Genomic DNA, 26,630 nt, shown 5'->3' with positions numbered 1-26,630 from the left:
TGTGAATACTACACAAGCTACTTTTATTTATACTATTTTGGTACTGCATTAATTTAGGTAAACTTGTAAATTCTTGGTAAAACTGTAATTTTAAAAAACAGAATGCACTCAAATGCAAAGCATGGAAACAACAGATCTCAAACCAAAAGTAATTTATTGGAAATATACAAATCACTACTCATAACAAGTTAAGGAGTGAATTACATTTTAAAGTGTACTGCCACGTTTTACAAAAAAAAAAAAAAAAAAAAGGAAATAAAACCGTGGTGGAAATACAGACAGCTTCAACATATGTATGCTTCAGCAGCCTCTGTCATTCTTTAACAAAAGACCTACAGACAGTTGCAATTAACAATAGAGACAAAAAAAACCCTCAAAAACACTAAAAATCCTCAATTTAAAGAGATGCACGCACAATCCAATCTGACTCCGAACTATCTTGAAAAACAATGCCACCCTGACTGGGAAACAGAGACTGGAGTCAAAAACTTGGAAAATCAACGTCGCCGCCTGTCAGGGCTCCTGCTGCGTCTTCTTCCACCCCTAGAGAAAAGCACAGCGGTCCATTAATCATGTTGTATTATGGCCTGTATCATTAACAAATTCAATAGAAGACAAATATCCACTACAAATTAAGTTTGTGTGAGCGAGTGAAACAGTCCGAGTATATAAATGCAGTTTAACAGGGTCAGAAATTGACTCACCTCCTCTTGCTCTTAGGGGGTCCTCTTACAAAGCACCAGTCAACGCTGATTGGTTGCCCCATAAGGTCCTGGCCATTCAGCCCTTCCATTGCTGCCTGGGCTTCTTTGTAGGTCTCATACTCCACCAGTGCATAGCCCTATGAAAAACAAGTCTCATTATTTGCCAAGATAATGTTTCCAACAACACGACACCCACAAAAGAGATGTTTTTCCATTGGGTTGCCTGGTTCTAGAACTGTCGGTCTTTCACATTCTTTGTCTTAAAAACAGGCCAAACTAAACATTTTATGTATTAACATGTGTCAGCTTATCCTGAGAAAACAAACCTGCTAACAAAAGCACAGTCCAATTTGATGATTTACCAAAGTGGGGTTCTCAATGGCAGACAGTGATATATAAAAAAATTTGATGACAGAAAATAGATGTTTTCAAAAACAAGATCTGAGTGTTCAAATTCAAACTCACATGATCAAAAACAGCTAAAAAGAGCACAACTGAATGGACAAGGAAACAGGGGTTGAGTTTTCTTAGTTGAACTTTTTTTAACATAACACTCTATATTTGATACATTGACCCAAGAACATCATCTGACATGTGCATATAATAAAATATCACAAACTAAATTAGCTTTCTATCCCTCCCGACTGTAAATTTTTTGAAAGTGGTTAAATAAGTCAAAGTATTAAAGATGCACAACCCTAGTCAAATGCAAAGCTGCTACAACCATACCTTAACTATACCTCATTTCTCATACCATCATGGAAAATAACATTATAAACATTGTCTTACAGACAAGCATTCTCTTGAGAATGTGTTCCGTTTAAAACACTGCCATCTGGTGGACAAGATCTAACACATTCAGGTGTATCTCTGTTTTATCAGATTCAACAAACCATTGCGAGTGGTGAGTGAATAGAGTGGTGGAACAGTGACGTCACTTTGTAGAAAAAATCCCGGAAGCGAGTTAGCATTTTAGGACTTCCGGTTCCATCGTCCCAGAGTCAATGTGTTTATTAAATGGGATCTTGGTTAAATCCCTAAATTAAGGTCCGTAGTTCACACAGACTCAATATGCTTTCACGTTTTATTATGATACAATATACACCAGTTACACTCCACTCACACGCTACTCATGATTCTTTTAAACTGTTAAGTTTCTTAAAGACGGTTGCTAACAAGTTGCTAGATGGGAGTACAGGCGCTGTCGAAGACATAACATCAAGCCAAACAATTTATCAATTTACAGTATTTTCCAGTCATAGTACAAGTCACGGTGAAAGTGAAACTAAGGACGCATATTGCTTAAAGCCACGTTAAATGTAAATGTTTACAGTCATATGAAGCTGTTAGAAAGCATGAGGATTTTCTAGAAGCAAGGACCCTCCCTAACATAGCTGAAATGTGGTACTTTATTCACTAAAATAAGTTTAATCATACCATATCCAAAAACTCGGTCACTGTGATGTTATTTAATAGATTAAATGCACTAGAATTTTATTGAATAGCATGTGGAGATACATTTTTCATTAAAATATTCATATTAATCAAGGTCTTTTTGAATGAATTTAAGTGTACAGAAATACATGCTTTCATATGTCCTTTAGTTAGGATTATTTAATTTATTCACTATACTATTTATTATTAATGTCTCATTTCAGTTTGGCTCTAGTTTTGTATTTATTCCAGTTTATATGAAAATAGAAGAAGCAAGAACTGTTCCCACTCTCTGTTATCATCGCTGAAGAACTGGCTCAGCCTTTTCCGACGAGTGGGCATTGCATCCTCTTCATCGTTGGTGACGGCGACTGCATCCGCACCACTCGCATCAAGGAAAATGTTCTGATAATGTTCAGAAAGTTTTTTTCTTACTTCTCTCATGTTTTCGTCAAGGAACCTTAGATGTTTGTGCCGTGGGTCTAGGGCAGACGCGAGAAGAGGAGTTTTCACTGCATTCTCCAAGTTAGCGGTGTTTATTCATTTATTGAGAGATGCCGCAACAATGTTCTTGAATTCGGTCACTTTCTATGATTCTCCACGGCATATTTGAAGTACTGTAGAAGACCGCAGTTCTTAGGGGCCGTTCACTTATCCTGTCTTTTGCGCGCTCAAGTTCGTTATTTCCAATGTAGGCGCGCGGTATGCGCGCTCATAATGGAAGCGACGCGGTCGCGATGCGCTCGCGGTACGACGCACCCGTTTTTTACAGGCGCGTCCGCACTGCATCGAGTTAAAAACATCTCAACTTTTCAGAATGCCACAAGCGCACAGCATGTCATGTGACAAAAACTAAACATTCAGCTTCATCCTTTCCTGTAACAAGGTTGAAAGCTCAGCCAAGATGATGGAACAGCTGATCATAGCTGTATATGGATTGCCGTTTTGAAATAAATTTAGTAGCAGAGCTACTAAAAGCGATTTTTTGTGCTGCAAATCCATTTATCCTTTGCTGAAATTTCTGCGTCTTCATGGAGAGAGCACGTCATTGGCAGACGCCCCAGGAGCGCTTCTGCCCGAGCGCCTTGGAAAGAAGGAGAAAGTGGCGCGCCTAGCGTTTTCCATGCGTTTTAGGCGCGATATGTGAACAGCCCCTTATTCATTAATTATTTTTTTCTTGCATACATCTTCAAATATGCCGTGGAGAATCACAAAGTGACCAAATTAGGTTTTATTGTGAACTTTTTTTTTTGCGAAATTCGAATATCATTTTTACTTATCGAATAATTAGAGCAGAACGAATATTCGAATGTTCGAATATCCGTGCACACCCCTAATGCAAACGTGCAACAAAATTTTCTTTTACAGAAATTTCACAGAACAAGAGGGGAAAATCTGCCAACCAACCTTAAGGTAACCGGTTCTTCTGTCCAAATTTAAATGCACGTTTTTAATCTCTCCGTATTCTGCAAACTTGTCATGGACATCCTCTTCGGTCGCCTCTTCGTGCACACCAGTCACAAACAGAATCCATCCTTCCACAGCTGTAATGACAAAAATTTAAAAAAAGATCACAGAGGTCAGGTGAGAGAATTCAGATGCTATGTAGTTCTGTGGGTTACACATACATCTCTGAGGCCCAGGCTCATCTCCATCCTGTTCTACTGTGTCATAGTCCTCTCTGACTCTAGATCTCGCTCCCTCCTCTGTCGAAAAAAGAAGCAAACCACATTAGCACATGCTTTATTAAGACGACAAACACAAGATTGGAGATGAGGTGACTTACCTGATCCAAACCCGCGACCCTTCCTCTTCTTGGCTTTCTCTTTTAACTTGTGAATACTATCTGCAAAGTTAACAAAGGAAAATAATCACTCTTACGAAGCATTCGAAGGTACTGAATGAACGTTTTTAAAGACAACTTTATGAGAACATAAAAAATAAACTAAAACAGAAAACCGCAATGATAGTGTCTTTAAAAATGAAGCACTAAACACGAATGCAATGAGCCTGTGTGCGTAACGAGTACACAATATTTATTTGTTTAATTCTTTTTGGCCAACTCAAACATGGAAAAAAGTAACACGTGTTAAAGCTAAAATCAAAGCACGGCAACAAAAGAAAGCATAAACACAACAGCGCGCGATTCATTTGAATTAGCTAACTATTAGCAGGCGCGCTAATCGGACTAGGCCCACCGGACATAAACACGAGGATTTCATACGTTCAACACTAATAAACAGGTGAATTCTGGCTATGTGAAATAAATAAACTGTCTGTGCACCGTTTGAATACAAATAGACACTGTACCGTCGCCATCCTCGTCCATAGGAAAGTCTTCACCTCCCGCTTCATGAAGATCCAGTACATCCGCCATGACGCCTGATTGTGAGTGAGTGAGCGTCTCGTGGCTGCGAGCATGCGCACAGAACACTCAACGCGGCGCTGCGTACTTTTCGACTTGTGTGTGCGTCACATGCTGTTCGAGTACTACGCCATCTGCTGCTGTTGTGCAGGAGATTGTATCAACTGAATAAATTACGCAACCCAATTTATAAACAAGGAAATATAGGACACACTAAATATATCTTAAACAAGGCCTAAAATGATCTGAGTAAAACGTGTTTATTTCTAACGTTGTACTCCAATAATCCCTTTATTAGGCAAACGGAGACAAGATAAGCAGGGATACGTGACTGTAGATATTCTCCCCACTCCACAGTCAATAAACCCAATCAGTTTGTGATAGAATAAAAGCTGAGCTGGACAGTGTGAACGTGTAAGTCAAAGCATATGAACTGATGTCTCATAACTGTTTGTCATTACTTTTTTTCATTCAAAGTTGACTTAGCTTACTATGTTTGAGGGACACCAACCCAAGCTTTTTTTTTTTTTTTTTTTTTTTACACATATTATAAATATGTGAAAAATATATTTGGAAAATATTTAGTTTTTATTATGTTAATTGTTTTTTCACCATTGTACTCTTAGATGTATGTATGTGTGCATGTAGGCTATGTATTAAATTGAATGTTTTATGTATTTAACCAAATTAATTTAGTGCATCAAATTTATTTATTTACCATAATTTTATCTTTTATCACTTTTTTCCCACTAACTTCACTGACTTTACCACAGGCCCTCTGCACTCTCTGACCTCTGATCTAATACCCTAACCCAGACCCCAGTTTGAAAACCAATGATGTCTATTACATTTATGAAACTCTACATCATAGATTTATTAAGGATTACTAGGATTAGGTTTCCATGGACTTTTAAAAGTGGAACGTCTAGTAAAATAAATAAAGAACTATTTACTTAGGTAAGACTTGCTGAGACTGTTAGTGAGGTTGTATGGGTCAGACATAACCTAGATTTACCTTCCAGTGTTCTGGGAGTTTAAGCACCATAAAGACAAAGATATTGAAATCTGCTTCATTAATGAATTTTAATATTAAATATTAAATATTCCATCAATCTATCCTCACATAAAAGTAATCTCATGAGGTGATTTGAAACACCACAAAATGCATCATTTGAGCAGAAAGAGTAAAAGAGATTACTGCTGAACTTTGCTTCGATCACTTCAGTGTCAAGTAGAGCCTAAAGGTTCGTTGTGTGTGGATGATTTCATCAGCACAGGACACCCTTTGAACTTGTCCCAGGACTATATAAACCCATGGCTCTTTGGAGAACACACCATCAGCTCTAAGAACCCCTGGAAGCAAGGTAAGATTTCTGCTACATTATATGCATGCTCATGTCTAACTCTGCTTCTTAATGTACATTTATAAGAATATGTCCAGAATCGAAATTAATTATTGTCTCTTTCTGTTCAGGAAAATCTCACTCAACCTGCAACCATGAAATTCTCCCTCATCACTGTCCTTGTTGTTGCTCTGGCCATTGGTGAGACTTTACACCAAGTTAACTTGTGATTTTCTCAAGATATTTTGTTTTGTAATATGCTAACTGAGTTAGTTTGGGGGTTAAATTACATAAACTATAACAATGTGTGTGGTGGGTATTTTATTGGTTCTTAACATAACAGAGTCTTTCACCTGATTTAGCTTGAGTGGCTGAGAGTAAAGATGCAAGACTGCATTGATCAAACCATTCTGTTCATGTTCCAGGCTCTGAGTCAGCATCTCTGGTCAAGAGAGAGGCTCCTGCTGAGCTGGAGAAGATCGCCAAGTACTTCCAGGATCTTGTGGACAACCTGAAGAACGTCGAGGGCCCTGAGCTGGCCAACAAGGCCAGGTAAGTCTGTTATCGTCATCCATTTTGGGTGGAAACTTCCTCTCCACTGTGAACTTAAATGATTAATGAATTCTCTTTGGTTTGTGTTACAGTGCTTACTTTGAGCAGAGCAGAGCCCAGCTCCAGCCCATGGTTGAAAAGCTCCAGGAGCAGCTGAAGCCCCTCTCCAGCAACATTGAAGACCACCTCAAGCCTCTGGCCGCCTCCGTCCAGGCTCAGGTCGCCCCCCTGGCCGGCATGGTCCAGTCCCAGGTTGAAGATGTCCTCAAGTTTGTGGCTGACCAGACCAAAGCCATGCTGCCTCCCCAGTAAAACCATTCCTTAGTTCTTTTCCCATTATGACACAGTCTCTTTGTATGTATGCTGGTATGTTAGAAATAATAAAAAGTATGATAAAAAAAAACTGACCACTTTTTACTCGCTGGTTACTTATGAAATTGAACAATATAAATGTTTTATTTAAATATATATATATATATATATATATATATATATATATATATAGAGAGAGAGAGAGAGAGAGAGAGAGAGAGAGAGAGAGAGAGACTATTCCCAACACATATTGTGAGAAATAATGTAAAACAAAATAGGGATTTTCAGTAAGGCTGTAATTTTTAAATATATAGTGAGTAATGATTTAAGGGTAGCATGTTTAATACTATGTTAAGTTTTATTCTTATGTTAACAAATAATATAACTCAGGGAACGGTTGCATAAACTGTTTAAACTAATTTCTTCAAGACTGGTCGTATCTTTCTATAGTTACTATAGTTAACCTACCACAAATTAACCATGGTTTTGCTACACTAACCATGGTATTAGTAGTAAAACTGTGGTTATACAAATGGTAATCAATACAATTATAATAAACAACAATACACGGTTACTACACTTTTACTATAGAAAAACCATGGTTCATTTTTGTAAGGGACAAAACTGGTCTAATCTGAATCTGAAAGGTGTAACTGATGAGGTAGGCTACCCTTTGCATAACTACTTGGTCAAATATATACTGGCTATTTTTATGCAATTAGTCCCAGGTTATTTATTAGTAGCTGTGGTAAGAGATAAGATAATTTACTTCTCGGCTGATATTTTTCCATTACATATGATTTAGTATTGATCATAATTATTGCCTGGCCTTTTGAGGTGTTGACACGAGCGAGCAGACAACAATAAATCACATGTGCAGAGTTAGTGTTCGCCCACAAATTTGGAAGTACACTTGTTACATTGAACACATTCACTAATAAAACTGTTTGACTTGTGTAAAGGGCTATTTTAGCACGGGCACCGTTTGTGCTACATACATAGATGATAGGCTACCTCAAATCATATGATCATATGACAATTAGCCTAAACAACCATCCAGAACACTATAGCAATCGCATCACATCACCTGGGTGTTCCTCCTGATTCGAAATTGAGAGCAGGCTTTTACAGTTCATATTTTAGAGCATTGTCAAACTATTTAGTAAAATCATTGCATTTAAACTTATTAAAATGCATTTAGCTATATTTACAATATAAAACAAGGAAAATGTTCTAATTATTATAGGCTATACAGAAAAATAATAAATAATAATAATAATAGAAAACAAATGTAATTAGGATTTTTTTTGGTCATTTTACATTACCTTCTCTAATCATACTTTCATATATTCGAATCCCAAAGGACAAAGAATAAAAGCAATTAAACACAATTAAAACAAAACAGCATTTCATAGACCATGCTACCAGTGTCACACAGTCTGTTTTCATTCTAACTTTACTGCATTCAAATATTTTATGCATCCAAAATCAGACTCAAAGACAGTTATGTGACAGTTTAATACAATAAAAGAAAGAAAAAGAAAAGAAAAAACCCAGAGGTATAAGGACGTTTAGGTAAAGGCTGTAATGAAGTTCATGAATAAAACAAAATATCAACACATTCACATCATTTCACTCTCACTAAAATCACTAGCAGTTTTGGGCATAATATTATTTATATCAGATTGTTAAACAGTATTTTCAGTTCTTAAACAGAAAAACAATAATAATCATTTCTGTGTACAAAAATAAACTGGACAGTTTAGGATCTTCTGCAGTGTCGTCTTTAAAACTGATGAAGTCGTCAGGTGACACAAAAATGCACAAACACAGATTACTATTGAACTTTGATCCAGTCACATAGTGTAAAGCCTAAAGGTTTAGTGTATATGGATGATTTCATCAGCACAGGTGGGTGACCTGTGAATGGGTGCAATCCCATCCTGGGACTATAAAAACCCATAGAATCTTAGAGAACTCACCATCACAGCATCAGGCCTAAGAAACCCTGGATATAAGGTAAGATTACAGCTACATTATAGCAATGGTCATGTCAAACTCTGCTCTTGATTCTTAATAGCCTACATTAATTATGGTCTCTTTCTTTTCAGGAAAATCTCACTCAAACTGCAGCCATGAAATTCTCCCTCCTCGCCATCCTTCTTGTTGCTCTGGCCATTGGTGAGACTTTAAACCATGTTAACTTTTGATGTGCTCAAGATATTTGGTATTTTGTGTATGTAATACAGTTACACGAACAGAAACTAGAACAATGTGTGTTGTGGGAGTTTTATCTTCACTCTGTTAAGTACTTAACAATGTGCCCTGTAGAAGCAGTCTTTCACCTCACTTAGCTTGAGTAATGCCATTTAAGATGTAAGACTGCATTGATCAAACATCTCTGTTCATGTTCCAGGCTCTGAGTCAGCTTCTCTGGTCAAGAGAGAGGCTCCTGCTGAGCTGGAGAAGATCGCCAAGTACTTCCAGGATCTTGTGGACAACCTGAAGAACGTCGAGGGCCCTGAGCTGGCCAACAAAGCCAGGTAAGTCCATGAGCTTTATCATGGAATCTGGAACTTAAACAATGTTAATGAAGATCACAATTGGTAGTCAGCTGGTCTTTATTGATCATTACACTCTTAAAAAAAAAGTTCTGTAGTGACATCAATGTGTCCCATGAAGGGACTTTAACATCCATGTGACCTTTTCATGCACAAAGTGGAAAAAGGATCTTCAGATTAGGAAAAGGTTATTTAAGGAACGGTTCACTGAAAGGTTCTTTGGGAATTTTTACTTTACTGTCTCTAATTCATATAACAAATTATGATCTACAATAAGAAATGATTAGTGTGAATACAAGTCCTTCATATATCTATTTGTGTTTAGGCAGAAGAGCAGTACTGATTGTCTTGGTCTGTGTTACAGTGCTTACTTTGAGCAGAGCAGAGCCCAGCTCCAGCCCATGGTTGAGAAGCTCCAGGAGCAGCTGAAGCCCCTCTCCAGCAACATTGAAGACCACCTCAAGCCTCTGGCCGCCTCCGTCCAGGCTCAGGTCGCCCCCCTGGCCGGCATGGTCCAGTCCCAGGTTGAAGATGTCCTCAAGTTTGTGGCTGACCAGACCAAAGCCATGCTGCCTCCCCAGTAAAACCACTGGAATCCTGCTTATTTCGCTTCCGTTTTGTTCTCTTTATGTATATTTAAAATAATAATAAAAGTGATTTAAAGGTCAATGTGAGATCTCCTTATTTTTTTCTCACAAACTGTACTTTTTCCTTGCACATCTCACATGTATTAAAAGCAGTAGCCATTAAAAAATCTAAAATTATTTAAATCAAACCTTCAGAAGGAACACTGTCTTTAATTTTCCTGATACTTTACATGTATTCGAAAGTGAAACAGTGGAGAAACCTTAAAAAAATTCCTATAAAAAAGATTATATTAGTAAAGTTCCTTTTAAAAATATTATTATAATTTTTATGTTTTTGAATCCATATTTAATATGTATGCTCTGAGGACAGATGGTTTGACGGTGTGAGGACAACCAATGTCATACTTCTTTTTTTTAATAAAGAAATAAATTAAATGAAATACGTATTTGGAACTTTCTAGTCATTATCTCTAATTGAATTAAAAGTAGAAATGTTGCAATGTTAAAAAATGTGGGACATTTCAATTTCAGTGCCATATCTCAAGGACCAGTGATACATTAATATGACCAGGTTTGTTTTTAATTAAAGAATTAAGATTGAATGATTTAAAGGCAATTTCACAAATATATTTTTTACAACTCCTAAATTATTTATTTAATTTGTGTAGCAGAAATAACCTAAATTGGCCATATTGTGTCTGAAATGTTAAATGTTCACTTTTTTATATTATTATTATTATTATTATTATTATAGCAGAACTTGTGAAAAAATATCACCATCATTTTGTCATTTGAAATGATTTGGTTGAATCTCAATTTCACATCCAATGCAAAAAAAATGCCAAAGAATGACAAAAAGATTTCGGAGGAGCCCAGGTTTGCCAATTTCTCTAACGATCTCCCTTTATAATTCAGAACAATATTTTGTTCCAAGAAACCGAGGCAGCTGCATCACAATAAGAAAAAAAAATAATAATAATCCAGAAACACTTACAGGTGTCAGTTAAACTATCCTAAATAAAACACGCATTCATAATAACCCACATACATCTGAATAACCACACAAGAAAATTTAGGTACATTTATTTCCAAATGAATATCCTCAGTTCATGTCAATCATTTCATTTGGCAGCAGAGGGCAGTGTAAATAAATAAACTCTGCTTATTTTCTGTGCGCATTGAAGGCATTCATCTCAGCGCTGTGAGGTAGACTATGATTTGTTGTCTTCTAAGATAATAAAAACAACAAAATCACTAGTCTTCCACACGGCAATGGACTTCTCTGACTAATCACAGAAAAAGCTGGTTTTATTACTATTTTAAAAAAAATAAAAAGTCAAAAATGAAAAATCAAATATTAATCATCTAAAAGAGGCATGCATTACCACTGGAGACATCTGAGCTCACAGAATAAGAGAAATTCACATACAGACTCTCCAGTCATGATTTTATTCCTCACTTCTTTCTGTCAATGCAACACCTGGCCTGCAGACTGCAGTCACTGTCCCATTTGAGCACGAATCAATGATTTATGTACATCTGTCAGAGTTATAACTTGTTATGAAGCAATAATTTTATCATTTATCAGCTCACATCCCCAGTAGATGTAATATCGGGTGTGAAGGTCACACCGGCGTGAGGGACACACTGTGAGTCCGCATGACCTTCTCCTTGTACAGCCAGCTTTTCATGCACGTCAGCCTTCATAAAGAACATTTTTGTATCTCTCTTTGAAATTCAATGCCATGTGTTAAGCCATTTGGGGGTGCATATCTTCAAAATGTTGTTTATTCCAAAGCAAAATTGCATCATTTGACAAAAATGAATAAAGGAAATCACTTTTTTTTATAGAACATTATCAGTAAAACAGTGTCGAATGTCAAAAAATATATACATATATTGTATTTTTCTTCTTCCGAATTTATAAAAACTTACCAGAATGATGTGCAATCACAAATAAGTCAACGGTTGTCCTTTTTCGGTCTCATTAATCTACATTTCCTTGGTCCATATGTTCTGAAATATGCATTCAAAGTCCTTAATAGCTGATGACCTATAAATATGGATAAAAAATAGATAAATGAAAATAAATTAGATGATTCAAGGCAGCAGAATTAAAGTCAAATAAAGCATACATGAAGGTATGTCCTTCCCGACACAATAACTTCAAAATAAAATGAAACACTTGGTACTCACCACGAACAGCCATTGTGCGTCTCTCAAAGGGATCAGTTTATAGTCGAAAGGGCTTGCCTTTGACGAAAAAGAAAGAAAAATAGGCAAAGAAAAAGAGTAAAATAAGGCTCCCGCTGATAATTGGAGTCTCTGCAGCACTTGAAAATAAAACAGAGGCCAGATGAATGGAGTACTGATACAAACTCCAAGGTGCTTTAGCTGAAAATTGGAAACAAAACTACAGGTTCACTCAGGAAAGATTGCAGGACCAATGTTTCCCGAGGAGTCTGCTCTCTTAAAAAAACAGCCGGTCCTGAAGGGCCCCGGGTACGAGGAAAGCTCTGCGTCTCTGGTCAGTGGTGGAGACTAATGGGTAGGTTTTGCAGACATGGGTTATGTTTTTTTACTCAAAGCTGACAGACAGACAACCCCCACTGCACACAGGTGCTATTCAAGGATATTGTGTAAAAATGACGTCAAGCTAATTTTACTTGTGTAAAAGTCCCGCCCTCTCTTTCCATTGTATATAAGTTCATCTGTTCTATAGACTGGCGTCTTCTTTAAAGCATCTTCTTTCACACCTATGAATTTAATCATTCATATGGCAAACTGTTTTTAATCATTATTATGCCATTTAGTGCATGTGTATGTTTCTAACATACCTGAATATCAGATGCATTTAGTCAAATCTATAGAGTAATGCAAAGGATGCAGATGAATCTAAAGACGGACAGAGCAGCACGCAGAGCTTTGCCTCAGCAACAATGAAGCGCTGGCCTTGGTGATAGTTGCTAGGCGATGGAAGAAATACAATGGCCTCCTTAGAAAGCAAAGGCCGTTTTTGGGCTAAAAGGAGCGATGCAAAGCAAATTAAACTTGATGTACAGAACTAAACACTGATGGAGATCATCGGACAGACAGATGATAGATAGATAGATAGATAGATAGATAGATAGATAGATAGATAGATAGAAAAATAGATAGATAGATAAGAACTTTTACTCATAATTATAAAGTAATTAATTCATTTTACATTGAAAAATAATAATATGGTAGTTCAATTAGCAATCTATTATTTTTTATGTATATTAAATCTCTCCAAGACCATTTCCTCTTCTTTTTTCTCTTTTTTTTTTTTGAGCCAAAGTTATTCAACTTAACTTATGCGGTAAAGACATGCAATTTTCGAAGGCAAACGTGTTGCAATTAGAAGACCATTCTTTCATTAAGTTGAGGTCAGCCCATTAACGGCGGGGAAAAAAGAAACGCATAAGGCAAGTTTGACGCACCCCAGTGAGTTTTAGACAGGTCTTCACAATGGGACCTGCAGCAAAATGTAAATTACACTAAATTGCTCTAATACACATCCAGCGGTCCTGAGAGGCACAGTGGGTCTTTTATGCCCATGACTGATGGGTTCAGCTACAAAGTGGAGGTGAATTAGAGAACAGACTTGAAAACAGAGAGCCAGCAGTGGAGCAAGAGGCAGGCCAGTGAAGGATTGTTCTTTTGTACTGACAGAGGAGGCAGGTGCACTTCACGAGACGCAGAGAAAGACAACGGCTGGCTCACTAGGATGCAGCATTCCCAAGATTAAAAAGGACAATTAAATTAATTTTATTTTTCTGGAGCCGCTCCACCCTCCCTTCCGCATTTCCTTCTTAATTAAGAAATTAAAATGAGACTGAATTATTAAACGTGGCCACACCTTTTTATTAAGATTTTTCTTTGCCATACTGCTTTCTAAAATTAACCATCATTTAGAAAATAGCACAATGGGATTGTTATGGCTTTTTAGACATGCAAGTGCAAAATTGTGTCATGGATTTTTTGCAAATATCATGGATTATGAATATGGTTATTATAAGGGTCACACAAAATTCTGAACTGAAGAACTGAATTACATTTGAATGTGAATTAAATGGATGCTTTTCACACTTCCATCATCACAGCCGCTTATGTCTCTTTTATACTTTGGTTATACTTCTTCTATAATTTTTTGTGTTCCCATTTGCCCCACAAGCAATAAATAAATAAATAAATAAATAAATAAATAAATAAATAAATAAATAAATAAATAAATAAATAAAATAAAATAAAATAAAATAAAATAAAATAAAATAAAAAAATCCACAGTAGGTTGCTATGACTTTGCAAAAGAGGAAAAATTGTTGCAATATTTTGATTATGCTGGTCAGGGAGAGAGAAAAATTTAATATTTGCAATCAGTCCCTCAGTACATTGTATTTGAAACAATCACGAAACAGTGTTAACTAGTTTTCTGTAATTTAATGCAAAGATACCATATATATGTAAACTACGGCGCCCCGCACATTACAAATTTAGAAAATGAAGATATAAAACATTTGCTATCGCTGTACAAAAATATTTATATTTGTTTTCAATGTAAATGTACAATGTTAATGCTGTGTTTTATTTGTCATTGGAGGTAGGAAATTCAGAGCTCTATGTCAGGTTTTTCAAATGGCTTACACAAGCCCCTTCTCAAGAATTTGATCACATGCGCAAAAGTGAAAGCTGTAAATACTATAATATTTGTGAAGCTTCTGTTATATTCCCGTATCATTATTGTGTCATAAACTCATTACATATAATCTGTGAACATATTGCTGTGCTGTATGTGATTGTCTACAGTAAAATTAGTGAACTCCATTCAATTTTTTCCTGACTTCTCTTGGTGTAGGGCCATAGAATATACAGTTTGTACAGTATAAAAACCATTATGCTTATGGGATGAACCCACTTTTCACAAAAACAAACATGTGTGTGTGTGTTTGTGTGTGTTTTTGACCCTGGAGCACAAAACCAGTCATAAATTGCACTGGAATATTTGTTGCAATAGCCAACAACACCCTCAAATTCGAGATTTTCAAATAGTTGTATCTCGGAAACGATTCCATCAATGGAATGCTTATTTATTCATCTATGTCAGATGATGTATACTTCTCAGTTTCAAACATTTGACCCTCATGTTGGTTTCAATCATGGCCACTTTGTACTGATTCATTCCTCTCTTTTTAATTTACTTAAATTGTGATTTACCTGTGGAAACAAATTTGTACGTTTTGCGAACACATTCTTAGTTCATGGTCACAAAATATTGTTTTTATTTCCTCTGCATGATGTCAAATTCTGAGCTTCTTTACATTTCTTTACATTTCAGTTCTTTTTAATTGAACATTCTTACATTCAAACTGCAATTTCCCCCAAACTCATATTCAATAAAGATTTCAGGACTGAAATGCAACTTAAAGGGCCTTCTTAATTCAATTCTATGGCTTATATGAATGATAGGTGTTTTTGCATCAAAGTGCACACACAGATATATGTATATTTTTACAAATCTATAGTATATCGAGTTGTGCAACCTGCTAACAAAATGTCTTGTTTAATCATGCTGTGTCCGATTAGGACATATAATATTGCATCATAACATGAGCACATGTAAAATCCTTTATGTGTAACTCTGCTCTAATATTAAGTACAGCTAACCACAGTTGTTTGGCAAGACATATTTAATGGGCGTATCACAATGCTTCTCCATTAATGTACCTGCTGTTCCAATGCTGCAATTTCATTTTCATTTTCCCCAGCAGCCAGATGAGGAAATGGTGAAGCTCCACTCAAGGCCCCCGCCCGCCCCCCTCAGCCCCACAGACGGCCCAAACCAGAAGTGTTCCACTCCGTTAGGGCTCTTAATGTAAATTCCATTTCAGTGGCTATTATCCCTGCTTATTTTCCAGAGCTTTCCGTTAGTACTCCATGCATCGGCCCTCTGGCACTCACTGGCAGACGCAGCCCTCATCCAGCAGCAGCACCACCCCGGGGAGCCCAGCAAACTGCTTATTCAACAACTGCTCGCCATAAAGATGCCTAATGACATTTTAGAGGCAAAAAGGCCTGTGTGGTTTTTAATTCATATTTAATGGCCGTCAGGCTAAATAGGTCCACTGCCCTAAATGAAGACTCTCTCTCTATCACTTAGGGCTGATGCTGTGAAAAATGTATCCTTTTTTTCTAAATGAACTGCTGAACCCAGCTGCTCTTGTCTTTTTTTTTATGTCAGGGCAAAACAACATACATTTAAAACATGTGTAATGATATTTAATATCAGCACATTACAGTGCTTTTTGGAATCTTTGAATTTATTAAATTAAGTTTTTTGTATTCTCCTTTTTTATTTAAAATGTAGTTTAGTGATTTTGTTTTTTTATGTGTGTGTGTGTGCGTGTTTAATGTTTATATAGTTTTAATTTATATATAGTTTATATAGTTTCATTTCAGGTAGTTTCAGTTATTTTAATACATCAAGTTAAACATTGCTTTGGCTTTTTTTTCAGTTAACATTTATTGCGTTTAAATATTATCATTATTATTATTATTTAAATAATTTTCAACAATTTATTACAGTTTTAACAGCTTTGGAATTTGAAGGTAAGTCTATAATAACTTATTAATAAGTCCCTATAAGGCTATATACTCTTAATAGTAAATCATATCTTTTGAGCTTTCTATTTATCTCAGAATCCTGAAAGAATGTATTTTCAAATGTAACTGTAAACGTATTTTCAATAAATGTAATTTCCACAAAAAATGTAAGCAACTGTTTTCAGCAGAAATGTTTTTAGAGCAGTAAATCAATATATTAGAATGATTATGAAAATTCAGCTTTTTATCACAGGAATAAATTACACTTAAAAATATAATCAAATAGAAAACAGCTAAGGTATTTTAATTGTAATAATATTTCACAATATTACTGTTTTTTTCTAGCTTTTACTGGCTTTTGTAATGATGTGAGACTACACACACACACACACACACACACACAATTTAATACAATATAATATATTTTCAAGTTCAAAACAAAAAAAAAAGTTTTCTCTAGCAATGAGAGCCCATAAGAAAAAAAAAATAAGATGAATGGAAATGATAACAAATAACTTTTCAAAAGCACTAGACCTACTAGAAACCCAATGTAGCAGGCACTAAACTTAATAAGAACACAAATGTTAATCAAGAAAAACAAATCTTTGATTTCATGTTGACATGAAATATTTGTACCTCACATGCAAATAAAATCAGTCCTACAAATAATTAGTGCGACTGTTCAAGAAGCACAAAGAACTTCAATCAAAACATCATCATCACCAAACAGCAATGCCTCCCCCCGCTCTCTGTTTTTCTCTCTCTCTCTCTCTGTTTCTCTCTCTCTCTCTCTGTTTCTCTCTCTCTCTCTCTCTCTCTCTCTCTCTCTCTCTCTCTCTCTCTCTCTCTCTCTCTCTAGACAGGGCTGAGGCACTGAATGTAAATAAATCTATCAGGGCAAGGAGCTTCAATATCAAGTTACCACTCCTTAAAATCAAGAGCCTTTTCATGCCACCCATGAGGCCCATTCTTGTAATGCTAGCACACAAGAGAGGCCCACAAATCATCTCTCTCTCTCTCTCTCTCTCTCTCTCTCTCTCTCTCTCTCTCTCACACACACACACACGCACACCTTATTATTTTTCCTCATAAATTCCCTTTCAATACCTCCCTGTTGTACCTAATCCTTCTTTCTTTCCATTCGCTGACATCTTGTTAGTTTGATTGTGAAGAACAGGAGCAGAGGGATCTGAACGCTGGACGACCTGTGATTGATATCAGCTAGAATCTGCTTTGGGCTCATGTAGCCACTACACAAACATGTTGCGAGTACATCTGAACGATGAGACTATCTCTAGCCATGATCAATGTCAGGCTCGGCCGCTATCGATCTGTCCCTGTTGGCATAGCCGTGCTCTGACCGGGAGCTGCAAATCTGCTTACAAGGGTCAGTGGAGTGTTTAGACAGACAATTGAAGAGGTCAGTAGCTACTAGTAAACACGGTAAAACGGACGTGCTGGAAATGTGCAGCATGTTATAGAACAGCATGGCCATTAAATGTGATAAAATACCTGTGCATCACTTATTTAAAAGAATCATAAGTCAAAGTTCCTTGTAAAAATGACAATAATTTAGCCACTTTAATATAAATAATAAAGAAATGTGAATATACATACTGTTAAAAAACTTGGTTTTGATTTGGTAATGTTTAAGTCTCGTCTGCTCACCAAGACATTGCATTTATTTAATCCAAAATACAGCAATAACAGTAATATTGTGAAGTATTGTTCAAAATAATATTTAAAAACATACTGATTTAAAATAGCTGTTCTCAATTTAAAATGTAATTTATTCCTGTGATTCAAAGCTGAATTCTTAGCATCATTATTCTAGTCTTCAGTGTCGCATGATCCTTCAGAAATCATAATATAGCTTTTTATTCAAGTTTCATAGATGAATAGAAAGTTCCAAAAGAACAGCATTTATTTGAAATGGATTTATTTAAAATAAATCTACTGACTCCAAATGATTCAATAAGTAATTTAAATAAGTAAATACATCTCTAACCCATGAACTCAAATACTTCTTACTGAATCTTTTCAAGACCTGAAGCAAACACTGAACAGTTACTCATTATCCTGATGAGTGACGTAAAAGGCAAATATCTGCTAATTCAGTCGATGACCAGCATGTCTTTTTGATCAGAATTAAAGCTTTTCAAAAAAGACAATTCAAGTGCATTCAGATCACATCCGACTTAAATTCTTTCCTGAAACTGCTGTGATTCATTATCAACTCAGTGAGTCATATGATGAAAAAACACATTTATAGATTTGTTTTTCAGACACTTCATCTGGAAATACTGCTATAAAGAGTAAGCCTGTGAACCTGATCTCAAAAGTGAACGAGCATGGGCCACTTCTAAGGATAAACGAGTGAACAATGCTACCCATCTGTGTTCTATTCCCACAGGAGATGACATGCAGTGTCAGTGGCTGAGAGATCCTTTACACTTTAAACTTATCCTAAGCTTCATAAAGGTTTTTGCATAAAAATAAAATCAATCATATAAATCAGCATGAAATGGCATTTGCAAATCATTCTGAAAGGTGACATACTATTCCCATATAAAACAAGAAATATTTAAAACATTGCTCTTAAATAGGTATTGAGTCATGCCACACTCCTGAGTGTTTTCCTGAAGGCCTTCATTCATATTCACATCTTTTTCTTCCTTTGAGAGAATGAATGAAGAGAGCACAACGTACAGCAGCATTTAAAACTGAAGGGCCGTTTACATCAAGGACAATAAATATAACCATAATATGTCAAATTAATAATCGTTTTATTTGTATTAGAATAGGGAAGTCCACAGCACAACTATAAAAATAATGGAGAGGACTGATATTGCTGAAATCACTTTCAGAACTATTTTCCCCCCAAGCTGATGAATTATACAAACATTAACAGCCAATCAGAATCCATCCTAAAATAAAGAGCTTGAGCATTTATTGTGGCACTCGATTACACACGCTTATAATAAACGCTAGTGTTTAGAATTATTTATATAGTACTATTATCATTTTTTGATAATAAATATTTAACTTTTATTTTGTTTTTATTTTCATTTTAGTTGAAGTTTAATCATCTTTTATCATTTTCAAATATTTCTATTTAGAATTCATTTATTGGTATTTTAGTTTTAGTGATTTTCATTTGATTTAAATATTAGATCCCATAATTTTCCGTTCTGCTCAGATGACCACTTCCTGTCCAGTTCTTGGTTCAGTCAGATTACTGCTGCTATGGCACTTGTCTAAAGATCATTTTAATGCACAGGCTAGTCTACCTCTTAGAGACATTTACATTTAGCTGACGCTTTTATCCAAAGCGACTTACAATTGCTATATATGTCAGAGGTTGCACGCCTCTGGAGCAACTAGGGGTTAAGAGTCTTGCTCAGGGACACATTGGTGTCTCACAGTGGATTCGAACCCGGGTCTCTCACACCAAAGGCATGTGTCTTATCCACTGCGCTAACACCACCTCTTGCACTGGAACAAAACTTCCCCAATAAGCTTCCAATAATAACAGAAAAGGCAACGTTTCACTGTTGTGTTTAGGAATAGCTTGCATTTACTGCAAAATCATTGTGGACTTATGAATAAATCATTATGCATAAGATAATCTAATGCATCAAGCCATATTGCCCACAGACCTTTAACCCTTGGGTAGGTTATGAGATTAATCAAAGAAAATGCACTCAGATATTTTGTTAATGTTTGGCCTCAAATGCCAAACTCCCCGAGCGAATGATCTCCACCAAACACTTAAAAGTCATCATCAATCATAAGTCCATCACTAAAACACAATTCAACATTCTAAATGATGTAAAATTAGGATAATAATAGCAGCTGTCACTCTTAATATGCAGTATATTTTGTGTAAATGTTTTGAATAAAATATTACATTCATATTAAATATTACATTTCCGTACAATTTGTGTATGGTGGTTCATGAATAAGAAGCTTTTATTAAATTGACTATTAAACTTAGATATAAACTCAAAATTCTCAGATATAAATTTAGAACTCTGACTTTTTTTGAATTCTAAATTTATATCTCAGTTTACATCTCTCAATTATTATAATTTTTTTAAATAATTATTATCAATAATTTCTTATTCTTATCTCACAATATAATTGTGAGTATAGACTTTCTTCTTAAATTGCAAGGACTTATAAACTTTTTTTGCTGAATTTGCTGAAATTGCTGAAAACTTATAAACTTAAAAAAAAACTTAAAAAATAATGTTGCTATTCTCCTAACCAGTTATTATTGAAGCAGAAATGGACAGATGAAAAGACATGTTTTTGTTTTTTTTGTAGTTTCTTCAAGGATCAGAGATGCTGGACATTTCATGTCTTCTTGTGAATGGAAATCGACCCTGAGCGCCCTGAAGCTGTGTTCAGATCCACCAAACAGCCTTGGGCTTTTTAGGAGCTTTTCATTTAAAGAAATTAAATACTATTTTTGCATTGAGGTCAGTCGTGTAATTGGCCTATTTCATAATGATGCATTATAGTAATTGAATGGATCCGGACCAAGACCAAACCTGATGAGATACATAGAATCAGTCGATACAGAGCGAAGCGCTTCTGATTCCTCTCTTGCCTCTGCACTTTTTAATACTGCTTTTATTAGAATATTAACAAGGAAGCAGTGCAGATGATGATAGAGCCTTCTTGAAAAAAGAAAAAAAAACACATAATGAAATCATTATGCTTTAATTTCAGCTAAGAGGGGCAGTGGAGATTAGATGGTGTGAGTGAACTAATGCGTACGAAAGAGCTAGAAATGGAGACAACTACTGTAAGAGCGAGTCAGAATGGAGAGTAGGAGAGGAGATGCTGCATGTTCATTAGTCTTTGGCGAAGCGCTCCTCGAGTTTCGGCTCATCTGCATGAAGACAGGCTTCTTGTGTCCCTAATGAGAGAACCTAGATACAGTTACATTACCAAAACCCCCAGCAGCACGAGCCAATCGATCCCAGGTTTACCCCAGCGAGTCTCACTAACACTGTGATTTGGGTGTTGGTGGGGTTTGCTTCCTGGTAGAGAGATGATGTGAGGGGAAGATGAGGCAGAGATGGCCACACCCTGCAATAGAACATCTTTGTATCAGTTGTTTTATTGGCATAAAAACAACACTGTAAACTGATCATCTGAAAGCTCTGTTAACTGAAAGCAAAGGTTCATTGCTTTCTTTGATTTGCACCCTAGAAACAACCCAGAACACCCCAGCAATCACCCACCGATGCCTTAGCAAACACTTAGAACACCCTAGAAACCATATATCATGGCCCTAACTACCAACCAGAACACCCAAGCAAATACATAAGACTTAAAAACAACTTAAACATCATAGAACCTGCTAAAAACATCTTAGATCACCATATCAACACCCTCAAAAACAACCAAAACACCAGAAGCTGCTAAAAACGTCTTAGATCACCAGAGCAGCACCCTAGAAAACAACCAAAACACAAGAGCCTGCTAAAATGTCTTAGATCCCCATAGAAAAGACATAGCAACACCCTACAAAAACACCATACAACCTGCTAAAACAACCCAAATCACCATAGCAACTCACTAGACAACAACTAAAACAGCAAACTTCTCAGATCACCATAGAAAACAAATAAAACACCACAGAGCCTGCTGAAAAAACAACATACCAACAAAAAAAAAAACTCTATAATTACATGAAAAACTTAGTTTTAAAAAAAATGAAGAAGAAGAGCGCTTTGGCGAGTTTAAGAACCACTAAACAATCTTTTTCAGACTGAGGGTGAAGGGTCACATTTTAGGAGCTGCAATAAGTTCAGAAAGCTTACGGTGTTATTTTAATTTGACATTACTCATCATTTAACCAAATATGCAAATGAAGCATGCACATGCAGGTGAATGGTTTTCTTTATTATGTGTGTCAGAGGACAACAAAGTGTGGAGATGCATATATTAACCACTGCAGGTGTAAAAGCTTTTCCTTGTACCAGTTCCAGAAGTGCTTTTACTCTGATGCACTTCGCACTGGTCTCTCTCTCTGTGGCAGGACATTAGTTTGATGTGGATTGAGTAACCTGCCGTCCAGTCACTACTCTCCCCTTCTGTCATCATACCTCTTTCATCATCACTGCTGCTCAGGAAAAACAGTGAGGAAAAGAAAGACAATCATTTGCTAAAATGATTCAAATATATTAAAATGTATAACACTGAATGAAAAAAAAGTATTTCAGAATAAATAAATAAATAAATAAAGACATTTCTTTAATATTTCAGAATACATAAATAAATAAATGTATCTATATCAGAGACAGCACTTATTATAAAATTGTATTTTAAATAATAAATAAACAAATAAAGTACGCCATAAAATCAAGACATTTTTAAATAAATAAAATGAATAAATGAATGAATACATAAATGTATGTTTATTTCAGACATAAAGGGACACCAGTTGTAAAAAAAAAAAACGGTGTTAAAAAAAAAAAGACAAAATGTATATTTTTGAATAAAGTGACCACTTTTTAAAATGGTATTTGAAACATGTTTCAGTGTATATCGCATTTTGTTTCATATTATTTAATTTTGAACCCTGTCTCCGAGAAAGGTCCGTTATTTCCTTCTTATTTGGAAGCTGCAGCCATTAGCAGTAGTTTTGTTGTGTGGGAGTGGTGAATTTGGCCTGTAATTGAATTATTCTCTGCTCTGATTGGCTTGACAGACTTGTTCAGCATATCCTGTTTAAAATCACTGATACTTCCTACGCCTAACTTTGATGGACTGTGAGGGCTCACTGGAAAATAATGACAGTCATGTTTACAGAAAAAACAGAAAGTCTGTTTAAAAAAATGACAAAAAAGCACCATACATCATCCTGATTCGTGAATGAATATACTGACTCTTTTGAGTCGGTTCTTATTGATTCAGTTCACAAAATCATCTAAATAACTTGTTCATGAATCAGTCCTTACTGAATGCTTTGACATGGCTTCTGCAGGTTCTCATGAACTACAATTATGATTCTTCTTGGTCATTTCTGAAGCTTGAATGGAAAAGAGGAAATTAAAAAGAGGCCAAATATATGATTAAAAATCTTTTTCTTTTTGAAATTTTGGAAGGAATAATACAAAGAAGAAGTTTTTCGTCAAACTGTTCCCTAAATTCACAAGAACTGTGAAATGTGTCAGCACAGAGGTGTTTCTGTAAGTTGTTCTTTAAAGAACACAGAGGGAGTATTAACAGCCAGCCGCTCCTCATGCTGACGGTTTTCACCATTTCAAAAAGAGTGAGAACGCACTGAAATAAATCAAAGGATTGTGGAAGCACACATGTACACTGCTAGATGTAAAGAGGTAAACAACTGAGTCAACAATAGAGTCCGGAATCTGCCAAATGGTCTTAAAAGCCTCTTCACAAGCTGAGCTTTTAAAGAGCACGAGAGAACCGTCCAAACTCTCCAGTTGCCATTTTAGGGCCATGGGATAGAAAACCACCATAGATGGATTTTTCACTCGCCCCCTCGTTCTCGCTCCCTCCCTATCTCCAGCTATATTTCTATCTTTGCTGATTCTGATGAAGAGGGAAAGAGGAGGAAGTCTGGAGCCATCAGTATATCCTTATTGCTGCAGAAAAGGGGTCTGCTCAGGTCCTGCCAGTAATTGTGGTCAGGGCACTATGACCTTACTGCTGCGTACATGGAGACTCTCTGAGAGGAAGGCGGGACACAGTCTTTATCTCTTATGGGAGGATGAGACTCTGCAATCACAGCAGTCGGCCAACAACATCCATCCTCCTCTTGTACCCTTTCAGTACCAGAAAGCTTTGAGTGGCTCCGAGTCCAAGCTCTAGGCATAAACCACATGGAAAATTACAACAAGCACAGCTGGATCTGTAACACACCAAAGAGAAAATATTTAATATCAATGAGAAAAAAATGTAATGCCATTTGAAAGGTTTTATATATATATTAAGCTATATCCACTTTCAATTTATAGCTCTATATTCATACTGTAATGTCATTAAATTAATGTATTTTCATTTTTATATTGTCTATTAAATTTTAAGAGAAACAGGTATAACTTTTACAATAAACTTTATTTAACTTTAGTTAACCTCATTAGTTTATATGAACTAACAATGAAAAATTCTTCTAAAGCATTAATTTATCAGAAGTTAATTTCAAAATTTTTAAAAACAAAACTAATCTATTTAATGAAACAAGCTAACAAACGAACAATGAACAGGTGTATTTTTTTTACTAACATTAACAAAAATTCATAAACACTTATATATGTACAGTAATGCTCACTTTTAGTTAATGCTAGTTAATGCGTTGACTAAGGTTAACTAGGAAAGCTTATTGTAAAGTGTTACCGACAAAGTTGATACTTAATGTAACTGTTTTCTGTATAATAAAAGAGCAACTTCTGAGCATTCAAGGTTTCTGCTGGGACAAAAAGAAGGAAAGAAAAATCACTAATTACATCTTTTTAACATCTCACTTGTTAAACAAATAAATAAATAGTGGGTCCTCAGATTTATTCTCATCAGAAAAAGAAACAGTAATATCACATGGCCCAAACTGAGCTCAGATTTGCCAAATTCTCCTATCAAATGTCACAGATTTCCCTTTTTCTCCTCAGTAATATCAATGGAGAGCAATTGGAGACTGTTGCTAATGCCTCCTGCTTCTCAGATTTATTCACCTGAGAAAAAGATGCAGAAATCTCACATTTATGTAATCTAGAGTTTCAAAATGTCACAAAATGTTTCAAACTGTCCTTAGATTTCCCAGGATCCAAAAGTCTGCCATCAAAAGTCGGGAGATCTCAAAAAGAAGTCAAACATTTCATCCAAATCAAACATTTTATCCAAAGCAACTTACATTGCATTCAGGCTAACAATTTTCTCCTAACATGTGTTCCAACCTTGCGCTTGCTAACGCGATGCTCTACCACTTGAGCTACAGGAACACCAATAATGTCTGATAAAGACATTATTACAATGATAAAGACCCTAATAATGTCTAACTGCCTCCAGTAGTTTCAGAAAAGATTTCAAAATATTTCAAACTGCACTCAAATTTTCCAAGAATCTAAAGTCTGAAATCAAAGTTAAAGCTCAAATATTTGTTATCAAATGATCTCAGTTATGCTACTCACATTCATTTTATAACTCTACATATTTGCTGTAAAATATGTTTATTTTTAACGAACCCAAGGAATTTTAGCAAGAAAAATCCAAGATGAATTTTTCTCACATCTGAGATCTCCAGAGCTATGAAAAATAGCCAATGAGCAATATCATTTTCCTCTAATACTTGCTCAAAGGTAGGAAAGAAAACAAAACTGACATCTCATATTACTCTGCTACACCGCACGTGTCTCCATGAGTTTCAGAAAAAAATCTCAAGATGTCTCAAACTGCTCAGATTTTTTACCTCAATCCTACAATCTGAAATCAAATGTCAGAGACATAATAGAAACTCAAATAGTTATCATCAAATTATTAATCATCATAAAATTATGAGATATTCTACTCACGTTTATTCTATATTTTTATATATTTATTGTAAAATTGGTTGGGGGGGGCTGTTGAAGAATTGGAATGGTCCCTGAACTGTAAATACTTTTTGAAGTTTTCACAGGAAATCACTGGATTCTCATTTCCTCGAAGACTTGTGAAGACGAAAAACTGTACGAATTTGTTAATTTGGTAGGTCTTCTTTATGCTATTTGCAAGATATAAATGTGTTTGAGTTAATAAATGTCTGTAAGAACATCTGAGCAGTTGCTCATTTCTCAGTTAAGCTGTGCTAACCAGGCGACGGACAGGCGGTAAGAGTCATCACGATAGAGAAGACCTTTTTAAACGTTTTGAGATATACATATTCCCTGATTATTGTTGTATAGCACATTGTCACTATTAAGTACTTTAAAACTTCAAACTTTATTTTATTAAAAAAAATTATTTACACCATTTATTTTCCACTTGCACTATGTGTTACTGTGCTTTTAGTAGTGGACTATAATTGTATGTTGTTAATTGATGAAATATTGTTAATATGCTTGTAATTCGGTTTATTTGATTGAAGTTCCGCTATGAAATGTAAAATGTAATGTAAAATGTTAGATATTGACTAA

At 35.6% G+C, this 26,630-nt stretch overlaps 3 protein-coding genes across 3 annotated transcripts; 2 read left to right on the top strand and 1 right to left on the bottom strand.

Moving 5' to 3' along the window:
• Positions 1-137: 137 nt before the first annotated feature.
• On the bottom strand, positions 138-4,593 carry rbm8a (RNA binding motif protein 8A). Its single transcript, XM_059568465.1, has 6 exons — positions 4,449-4,593; positions 3,925-3,984; positions 3,767-3,844; positions 3,546-3,682; positions 705-841; positions 138-543 (listed from the first exon to the last, which is right to left on the bottom strand). Exons 1-6 carry the CDS (start codon positions 4,513-4,515, stop codon positions 498-500), a joined length of 525 nt encoding a protein of 174 aa, XP_059424448.1. The 5' UTR covers positions 4,516-4,593; the 3' UTR covers positions 138-497.
• Positions 4,594-5,977: 1,384 nt separating this feature from the next.
• On the top strand, positions 5,978-6,805 carry afp4 (antifreeze protein type IV). The gene is made up of 3 exons (XM_059568467.1): positions 5,978-6,047; positions 6,272-6,398; positions 6,491-6,805. The coding sequence occupies exons 1-3, from the start codon at positions 6,002-6,004 to the stop codon at positions 6,708-6,710; spliced, it is 393 nt and encodes a 130-aa protein (XP_059424450.1). The 5' UTR covers positions 5,978-6,001; the 3' UTR covers positions 6,711-6,805.
• Positions 6,806-8,643: 1,838 nt separating this feature from the next.
• LOC132158860 (type-4 ice-structuring protein LS-12-like) lies at positions 8,644-9,940 on the top strand. Its single transcript, XM_059568466.1, has 4 exons — positions 8,644-8,729; positions 8,822-8,891; positions 9,127-9,253; positions 9,636-9,940. Exons 2-4 carry the CDS (start codon positions 8,846-8,848, stop codon positions 9,853-9,855), a joined length of 393 nt encoding a protein of 130 aa, XP_059424449.1. The 5' UTR covers positions 8,644-8,729; positions 8,822-8,845; the 3' UTR covers positions 9,856-9,940.
• Positions 9,941-26,630: the final 16,690 nt, after the last annotated feature.

This window comes from Carassius carassius, chromosome 15, assembly GCF_963082965.1.
Source record: "Carassius carassius chromosome 15, fCarCar2.1, whole genome shotgun sequence".
Lineage (NCBI taxonomy): Eukaryota > Metazoa > Chordata > Actinopteri > Cypriniformes > Cyprinidae > Carassius > Carassius carassius.
This window is presented reverse-complemented; position numbering and strand designations above follow the sequence as displayed.